Raw genomic sequence first — 10,101 nt, 5'->3', positions numbered from 1 at the left:
TTGCGTCTAAAGATTTGTATGTAAATTCCTTAATTTAAGTGAAATTTTCTAAATTGCAGTACGCTTTAAGCATTTTTTAAATCTTATTATATAATAATGAGCAGATCGAGATTCGATCATACCTGACACAACAAACAAATGTACACTTCCCCCAAACTCGTTCCATTAAAAAAGTCGCCCAAATTTTGTACTACAAACAAACTAACAACACTAGGGTTTTAGTTTTACTAAAATTAAACCCTCCTAAAACCATTCCTACAATTTCTCTTATTATAATCCGATAGCAATAATAATGTACAAGATCAATAACCTCATGTCCTTGGTGTCAGGTCACCACCATTATAATCTAGAAAAATTTACTAAAACTATCAACGGTAGAAACTAACATTTTTAACCACCCTATATAAATTTACCTTATTACCCTTCTATCAACGTCCCAACTTGTTCTCCAGTCAACGCCTTTGAAACATTCCCAGGCTCCAGCATGTTAAATATCACAACTATAAATATAAAAAAGATTCATCTAGGTAAAAAAAAAACAATCTTTATCTTTTTTTTTTTAATGATTTATTCAATAAACTAACCAGGAATCGCATTCTCTTCACAAAATTGAATCGCCATTAAATCCATTGAAGAGCAATCTCTAGAAACCGCATCACGAAAGGAAATATGATCCAATGCTACATTGTTTTTATCGCATATACCATTTACATTTGTACCTTTAATAACCGCATCTGCGTTGACTAGTCAACAAAACAAAATAATTTTATCTCAAACTCCATTATTTTTTTATTTAAATAATAAAAAAAACTCAAAATAAGTATTAATCTTACTTTCAGAGGCTCGTAAAGCTGCTGCTGTATCAGTTGTAAAAAGTGGGTTCCCAGTGCCCGCCCCAACACCGCCAAAAATGACAACTCTACCCTTGTCCAGGTGGCGCATGGCACGTAAGCGGTTATATGGTTCAGCTATTTCTGGCATCACAAAAGCACTTTGTACGCGCGTTTGAATATTCAATTTCTCTAATGCTGATTGAAGTAAAATTGAATTCATAACTGTTGCCATCATGCTGTAAAAAATCATGAAGCACAGGATTGGAATTTATAAAAGAAATAGAGAAATTAAATGAAGAGAAATAAATAATTACCCAATTTGATAAGCTGTTGGCCTATCTAAATCAGTTGCTGACACCCAAGAATCCCCACAAAAGAAGTTACGCCCTCCGATGATAATAGCAACCTAGAATTAGAAGTTGTAAATATATTAATGAAAAAAGAATTTAAAAAAAGGAAGAAAAGAGAGATAGGTTAAAGTTAATTACCTCGACACCACAACGAGATGCTGTTGCTACTTCTTCTGCAATTTGTAAAGCAACCTAAAAGTGGAAAGATTTGAGTTTAGAATGTAGATTGTATATGGAAATGTATTTTAAGAAAAGTTAAATAGTTAAATGAATTTGGACCTTTGGGTCAATGCTTTGACCACTTCCAGCTAATGAGGTGCCACTGACTTTAAAGACCACTCTTTTCCATTTGGTGTTTGTGGTTGTTTTTATGTTGTCCAGAACAGGAATGCTGTTGGGGGTAAGCCTTTAAACATGTGGATCATATATATATAAGAACACAGAAGAAGGTTTGATGTATTTTGCATAATGATTACATGTTTGTTTCCATATGGTTTGTCAACTTAGCAATCGTTTTAAAGGGATTGATATATGATAATGCATTTGATTGTGATCTTTAGCCTGTTCTTGTTCTTGTTTCTATGTAACTATCCTAAAAAAGCTTTGAACTTTATCCAATGTATTAATCAGAATTTGTTTCAATCTTTTCATGGTTTTGTAATTCATGCGAGGGCATATAAGCATGTAGTAATACAATCCTTGGTGAACAAATCATAATAAGTATTACCAGATTAAAGATGTGATGAACTGGAATAAGAATTGTGAAGGAACAAGGGGATTTTTTAGTAGAAACCTGGCAGATCGTCTTGGCCTCTGAGCGGAGGAAACTCCGATGGACTTATCATCGTCGGATGCTGCTCCGCTCTTGGTGATCGTCGCATTTCCAAACACTCGTTCCATTTTTTTGAACCAAATCCAGCTACTAACGCTACCACCATTACTCTCCATTCTCTGCGTCTCGAGCTTATACCTCTTCTTCAAATTATCAATTTTGTTCTTGCACTGCTCGATACTCTTACGCGAATGTTTATCACAACCTTCGGCAACCAATTCAGCCACCACTTCCCAATCTTTCCCTCGCAAATTACTCCGATTCAACGCCATGTATTTGTCCGTGTATGAGTCAAGGAGGATCGCGATAGCAGTATCACTCCACTCCTCCCGCTCCTTCCGGTGATCTCCACCTGCGCTGGATTCGTGTTTCGGTTTCTTGCTCCGCCTTCCATTCGGAGTGATTTCACCAGATTTCGTCAGGTCTTCTCCGGTCCCCGGAGAATTCACGGCGGCAGGCGTGGCGGGAGAATTTGCCGTGGCGACGATGGCCGTGGAATCTCCGTTGTTGATGTTATTACTCCCTTCGCCGATCGGAGGCGATTCAGCATTTGTTGATTGAGCCATTGAAGGGAGAAAGAGAGAGTAATTGGGGTTAGGGTTTCTGATTTCTCCGACGAGGGGAGGAGAAAATAGACAGACGACGTTAACGAGCCGTTAAGCGTTACTTAGGTTGTTGGCTCAGCTGTTTCGTGCCGTTAAGGATTTTCCGTCACGTCTCTGTAAGGAACCCGTCAAAGTGTTGGGCTGTACCCTAATCTTTGTACTAATTTCATTTCAACCCCTCAAATCTTTGTTTAAGTTACGAATGAGTGCCTTAAAGTTAGAAATCACTCATTTTACCCTTCTATGGTCTTTCGTCCAGAATGGTGGACTTTACTACTACAAGGGTTGTTCGGATACAAATAATATAAATAAAAAAATAATTGTGTTTTAACCTAGTAAAAACTGGTAATATTTTAAGAATTTTAAAAGTCATGAAATCTATCATTTTATTTGCATAAAAGTTACGATCAAGATAAACAAGTTGATGATCATGATGATTCAATTAACCGACCTTGGATCATCTATTATGACCTAGTCATCTTTGTACGTTAGTTTAAGCTTCATTTATTTTGTTAATCAAGGTAAAACGGATTTTAAGTTGTGCATCTTAATATCAACTAAGAGACTTTTAGATCATTAATATCAATGATCCAACCGAAAATAATACGTTACTCAAACTATATCACACTTTAATATTTTGACCACCCTATACGATCACCTAATAAATGTAAAATATTTTGTTATTTCCACTAATAAAAACTTAGCAAGTTCAAAACACTTGTAGTTACGACCACCCTCTGTCGTAGTGATAGATGCAAATCATATGTTCTCAAATAAATGAAACACAAAAAGTTTCATTAAGCAATGATGGGTCCACAAATGCCCTACATCGCGATAAAGTAGTGACTATATAGTGTAAGTGTAGCCCTACACCACATAGGAGGAAGTTATTTACCAAATGTTTGTCGTTGATGGAGGATGTGACCAAGCTACATCCACAAAAAGAACCAAGCTATAGTAAAATGAAAAGAATATTACAATACGTGTTTGCAGCCGGTCCAAATATGTAATGGGTCCAGATAGAAAAAAAATGGGCATCTAGAGTCATAAATATAATAAAAATTAAATCGAAAATTGATACATCGTTATAAAATTCAATATTATTATTAAAAAACACAAATATGGTAAAAACAATACAAAAACAACTAATTTAAAGAAAAATATTTCTCATAACATTTTTAAATAAATAAGTTTGTTTTTTCTTTATATAATTATACCATATAATTTAGGAATTTTTGGCATTTTAGAGACACAGAATCTGAACAACCGTCTGGATTGCCCACCATCATGGTCGATCTTGTATGTGTCCAGTTAATAATGTAACAATGTAAAATATATTTACTATTTTGTAATTTTCTTATTATTTGAGACTTATAGCTTCGATCCTAGAGAAGAAAGTGAGAGGGTTTACCAGCAGTGTACACCTTCACCCTCTGCTAGTTGACTTATGAGCCCTCCCCTCTAGGCTGACAGCTTGCAGGTTAGTATGACATCCAGTAGGAAGTCTATCTTTTTGGGATGCAGAGGCAATGAAACGAGATGAAATGTTATATAAAATATAGATAGCTTATGTGCATGTTAGTGAAAAACCTGGTTGTCGAGTCATTCAGCTAATGTATGATTCCTAGTTCGATCAAAAAAGCCTTAGAAAAAAGGACAGGGAGCTCTAGCCTATTTCAATTTCCGGATCTAGCTCACTCTCTATGTTGGAGTATTTAAATCTCAAGTAATTACCACTAGACCACTTTAATGGTCCGTATAAGGTAATGATCATTAAGCCCTTGAATAACTAATCTCTAGTTTTTGAACAAGTTTTAAAGACTACTCTCTAAATATTATGTTGAAGCCTTACTTTTGAATAGCATATTACTTATCAACATACAACTACACAAACTACCATTACATTAGCACTTCAACACCATTCAACATCTAATGATCTAAAAGCGACCACCAAATTTAAAAATATGGCCATGTGCCTCTTATTCAAATATTTTTTTCATTACAATTAAATTATTTAATTTCTTTTATTTAAAATTTTTACTATTAAAACTTTATTACATGAATTTTTTAATAGTAACAAAATCTTAAAATAACAAAAAGTTAAATAATAAATCATAATAAAGTTTTTTGAATAAGAGAGTATCTAGTACTTATACATTTTTTTAATAGCCAAATTTTATTAAAAATAAACACCGTCAATGAGCTAGTGAAACAAAATATAAATTACAGCAAAATATATGATTTTTTTTTTGTTTCTATATGAAAACACTGGAAAAAACACAATAGTATTATAAAACATCACATCTTTTCTAAACAAGGAAGGATCATAACTACAAGTGTTACGAACTTGCCAAATGACACAAACAGTAGCGAAATCAAAATTTAAGAATCTCAAATCATAATAATATATTAAAATATAATGTTATACCCGAATAATTAATAGGTCTAAAAATTTAAAAGACAAAATCACAAAGAATTAAAAATTTGTCTCTATTAACCTTAAACTTCAAACATTTTCGACTAACTATAAGCATCAACTCATATTCATCCATTAACCTCCAAATATTAAAATAAGTAATTATAACATAGATACAAATGGTTCATTTTAGAAAATTAAAAAATATATATATAAACATAAGAAATAGTACGTTATGCATTTTAAGTTGTGCTTATATTTGTTTAATGGAATAGAAATCATCTATAATATCAACAATCTCTCTCTCTCTCTCTCTCTCTCTATATATATATATATATATATATATATATATATATATATATATATATATATATATATATATATATATATATATGTTAACAACCAAACGACTTATAAGAAAATCATTATTCATGGTATTTTGGAGTCGTGTTTTCTTAATTTTCATTGTTGAAAATGCTCTTTCAGATGTCGCTATAGAAACATGGAGAGTCAATATAAGACGAATCAATTTATCAAACAAATGATAACTATCTGACTTTTCTGTTTCATGTAGGCCTCTACACAACTCATTAATTGTAGAAGAATTTTTCTGTTAGTTTATAACGTTGTAACTCAATTTTCAACAAATTTCTTTCGTGCACTGTAAAGCCCATAGGATAATATGATGTTGCTAATTTACATATGTCCTCAACATTTAAGGATTTTCTTGGATCTAGCATAATACTGGGACGGAGAAGCTTTGTTGCAGACTCATTAAATCTTGAGTTCAACTCTTGCAACTTACTATCAATTGTAGTAATGAATAGTTCAACTCGTTAGTGATGCTCTGTGGTTATATTGTCTTTGTCACGACGTTGGTGAATTAAATATCTATACGTTTCATTCATGTTAGGGACATGAATTCTATTTTTCTCACAAAAAAACAAATCACTTGGTCCAAAAGCAATTGCCAACCATCAGTTCTCAACTTTTGAATTAATATTTTTGTTGTAGAAACCATAGATAGAGCATTAACAATATCAACATATTTTTGTTGTAAAATTGACCTTTTTAATTAAACCCGACACCCCCTGATGTCTCCGCCAGTAAACCCAAATCCAAAGTTAGATTTCTTCATTGCAAAAAGTTGAGTGAATATCCACCCAATAAATAAAAACATATTATAAACATACACCATATTATTTTTATTAGAAATCATAACGGATTGACAGAAGCCCCATAACAAGCAACTTTACATTATAAGTGTGGCCCTAAGCCCCCTATGAAGGAAGTTACTTGCAGAATCTTTGTTAGTGGTGTCATTTTAACCATGAATTACAACAAGTTATATTTAGATTTATGTCCTGTCAATAACTTTTTAATAATGTATTTTGTTAAAAAAATCTTACTATTTAATATATCTGATAAATTTGATTAATCAACCAATCAATTAGTGACAAAGATTTAATCATGCGATGTTGTAGGGTCATAGGAAAGTGTTGATGAGCAAATGAGGTAACATAAAATACAACTTATGTTTAGTGGTGTCATTTTAACCATGAATTATAACAACTTATGTTTAGATTGATGTCTTGTCAACAACTTTTTAATAATGTATTTTGTTATAAAAATCTTATTATTTAACATATCCACTAAATTTGATATATCATCATCAAGTACATGGAGATTATAGAAAAGGGTTACACAATACTATTATAGATCATACCTCTATACATTTAGTTCAAGACAGAATATTATTAGATGTCCAAAACCACATCAACCTCAGTTCTCAAACATCTTATATCTATAGTAAAAACCTTATAATTTCACAGTTAAGTGTATATATATAAATCTACCCTATTACGACCACCTAACAAGAAGCCAATAACACATATATATGGCTTTCAAACAGAAAATTATGAACTTGTATTGTAAAGAGTGTACCCTAATCATCAGTCATCAACACCATTCTCACACTCCAAACTTTTTGCATTAACTTCCCTACTAAACCTCCATATATAATTAAGCCCCACCAAAAGCTCAACAATCATAGCTTCAATCTTTTCTTGATTTGCATAGTAAACAGTTTGCACTAAAAGAACATTGGTTCTAGAAAGCAAATTTTGATGCTCAAAACTTCTTTCACTTTGCCATCTTATCATATTATGAGCAAGTGGTGATAACCAATCCAAAATTCCCAACATAGCCTCACTCCATTCTTCTGCAAGATCATTATCATAAACACAAGAACCCATACTTTTTGCATATGGTTTTAACCTTCCCCTTAAACCATTTCTCACTGTTTTAGGCAACATGTTGTATAAATCATCTCTTGCATCATGCCCAATCAAATGAGGTGATGCTACTAATTTCTCAAGTACTATAATCACATTCGCATAGTGTAAAGCTAAAGCAACAGCACCAAGGGTTTCTGGAGGAGGAGGGGCAATTTGGGGTTTTTGCTTTTTGCTAGAAAATCTTGAAACTTGATTGTGGGTCTTTGAATTAGTACTTGAAAGATTAGGGGTGATGCTTTTTCCATGGATCTTTGATGAATTATTCCACCATTTTAGCCCGGATTTAGCAGCTCGAGTCAAAGGACCTGATTTTGATGATGTTGGATTCGCGATTGTTCCTGAAAAATAACTTGTGTTTCTTTGTTTACCAAGTGGGCCCGAGTAGAATTTTGAAATCGGGCCGGATTTGGCATTAATGTTACCCAAGGGACCTGAATTGAACATTGTAACTGAAGATTCAAGAAACCCAGATACGGATTGATTGCGTGAAGAATCTATCACCATACTTTCTTCAATTTGAGGTAAGACATGAGTGATTCCAAATACGTGTCCAATTCTAGCAAAAATGGTGAAAATAGATCTTGCAAGAAGGAGGACAACATAGTCGTATGTCCTGTTCCATAATGAGATCTCTTTCAAACGCCTCACTTGTTTCTGCTTCAATGTCACCTTCTTTGTGTATTCAGCTACAATTATGGTGTCATGATCTTCGTTGTTCTTCATTCTCTTCAACATTTGTTCAAGCTCAGTTAGGGTTTCCATTTCTTGATATAGATTTGCATTAACCATGATGAAAGTTTCCATCTTTTTCACTTTTGTGTTCATCTTCTTCCAAGAAACTTGCCATTGGTATTGATCAACACCATGTTTGATCAAATCATCGTATGCACGTTCAAAGCAAATTAGAAGGGGATCTTTGCATTTCTTTGAGAGTCTTGTTACAACTTTTGCAATGTTTTCTAAGTTGTGAAGCATTTCGGTGCAGATTAAGTCTACTACATGATCATCGTCTTCTGATATGAGCTTTTTGATGCCTACTGAGTTGCTGATCTCTTCTCTTAACTTCATGACTTGTTTATCTGTAAGGGAGTTCCATTGATGAACAAGCTTGGACATTACACTTGCTACTTCAAACACCAACACTCCAATTCGTGCCTTTTCTGGACCATGGTTGTGGTTCTTTGAAGGTTTCCAGATGCTATGAAACCATGATTCGGAAACCATCGAGAATGTTTAAAGTAAAGATCTTGGAGTCAAGCTTGATAGTAGTTGCTAGATTCTGATTCAAAATGTAAAGATAGAAACAATCAAAAAAGTAATCTCAAGATTAATTTTGTTGTTGTGTAGCGTATATAGGAAGTATAGCAAATTCAGTATGAACAGATTTAAAAGGTAACCTTTAGATGCATGCATGAGAGGAAGTATAGCATTATAAAAAGTTCAACCAAAAGTAACTATAAAGGAACAAAGTCTTGCTGGATTAAACCCAAAATCAACCATAATCGAATTTGGCTAATCAGTAGCAAAAATCAACCCTAATCAAACCAATCCAATGATAGGCTTAGGTACTCCAGTTGCATGACCTTGAATTGGGATTTGAAGTAACCATATCCAATTTCATGATTTAGAATCAAAGTTGAGCAAAAATCTAAAATCTTATCTAAAAAGATCCATTTGGAACTCCAATGTCTCAAAGACTACGTAATTTACTGTTTGTGAATCCCAATCAAATGAGTATGAAACGGAAAAAATGGAAATGAAATTCAACCAAACAGAACTTTATTCCTCATTCCAATTTCCAAGCTTCCGAGCTCAAAACCAGTCAAGCTGGTATACAAATCCCCATTCCAATTCCAAACCTATCATTTAATACTCCCATACACTACTGAAACAAGAAAATGTCAAATTACAACTATTAAATGAACGTGTAAACCAAACCCTAGCCCCACCGTTTTTTACTAATGCAATGACAGCTGCGATAAAACATGCAAATAAGAAAAGAGAATCAACGGAATCTTCATACGAGAATGAAAAAGAAAACTCACCGATTCTATGAGTAGAAAAGATGTAGAATCTTAAGCACAAATTTCGAAGTGTAGAGAAGAGAGAATGTGTGTTCTTCAGTTGAGGAGGAAAGGGGGAAGAAGCTGCAGTGACCACATGGAAGGTTAAGAAGAAACCGAGTGAACTTAAAAATAGGAAATTAATGTGATAGAAAGTTTTCTTTTTAGTCCTTCTAGTTTAATTAAATGTTCCTTCAGACCCCTCTATTACATGGTGCAAACATGTTAGAGTGAGTATGAGTTATTTTGTTTTTTAATTTTTTTTTATTTTCTATCGACCACTATTATTTATTTAATTATTTTATTTTTATATTTTATATATTTAATTTTAATATTTAATAATATTTTTTTATTAAAAATATATATTTTTTATTATTTTTAACTGGATAATTTATTTGCTAAATATAAGTAATATTTATCTATCAAATATAAAATTCATATCGACTATATAACATTTACAAAGCTTTATTTATTTTTATTATTATGTATGTAATAATTTTATTATATATTATATTTTAGAGAAAAAATATCTAACAAAATTGTATTGTAGTATATTTTATTATTTAGATATTAATGTATTTTTAAAATATCATGTATTAAAATATAGGATTATTGTCACTAGCCCAACAAAGTTACGTATAATGGTTTAAATGGTCCTTCGTCACTATTTTTTGCATTTTAAGGGCATAAACTTGTGTTTTACCG

The 10,101-nt window shown here is 32.5% G+C and overlaps 2 protein-coding genes across 3 annotated transcripts; both read right to left on the bottom strand.

Moving 5' to 3' along the window:
* Window positions 1-233: 233 nt before the first annotated feature.
* Window positions 234-2,648, bottom strand: LOC145074636 (uncharacterized). 2 transcript variants are annotated; one of them, XM_079020981.1, is made up of 7 exons: window positions 1,977-2,648; window positions 1,463-1,589; window positions 1,322-1,375; window positions 1,148-1,239; window positions 834-1,069; window positions 585-743; window positions 234-500 (listed from the first exon to the last, which is right to left on the bottom strand). In XM_079020981.1, exons 1-7 carry the CDS (start codon window positions 2,579-2,581, stop codon window positions 418-420), a joined length of 1,356 nt encoding a protein of 451 aa, XP_078877107.1. In that variant the 5' UTR covers window positions 2,582-2,648; the 3' UTR covers window positions 234-417. The 2 variants fall into 2 exon arrangements, with proteins under 2 accessions (XP_078877107.1, XP_078877108.1); XM_079020982.1 differs by having other exon boundaries at window positions 1,463-1,574.
* A 4,075-nt stretch (window positions 2,649-6,723) lies between these two features.
* LOC145073456 (protein PSK SIMULATOR 1-like) lies at window positions 6,724-9,489 on the bottom strand. Its single transcript, XM_079020005.1, has 2 exons — window positions 9,379-9,489; window positions 6,724-8,612 (listed from the first exon to the last, which is right to left on the bottom strand). Exon 2 carries the CDS (start codon window positions 8,555-8,557, stop codon window positions 6,989-6,991), a length of 1,569 nt encoding a protein of 522 aa, XP_078876131.1. The 5' UTR covers window positions 8,558-8,612; window positions 9,379-9,489; the 3' UTR covers window positions 6,724-6,988.
* Between the last annotated feature and the right edge of the window lie 612 nt (window positions 9,490-10,101).

This window comes from Lactuca serriola, chromosome 9, assembly GCF_051521515.1.
Source record: "Lactuca serriola cultivar US96UC23 chromosome 9, Lser_US96UC23_V15, whole genome shotgun sequence".
Classification (NCBI taxonomy): domain Eukaryota; kingdom Viridiplantae; phylum Streptophyta; class Magnoliopsida; order Asterales; family Asteraceae; genus Lactuca; species Lactuca serriola.
This window is presented reverse-complemented; position numbering and strand designations above follow the sequence as displayed.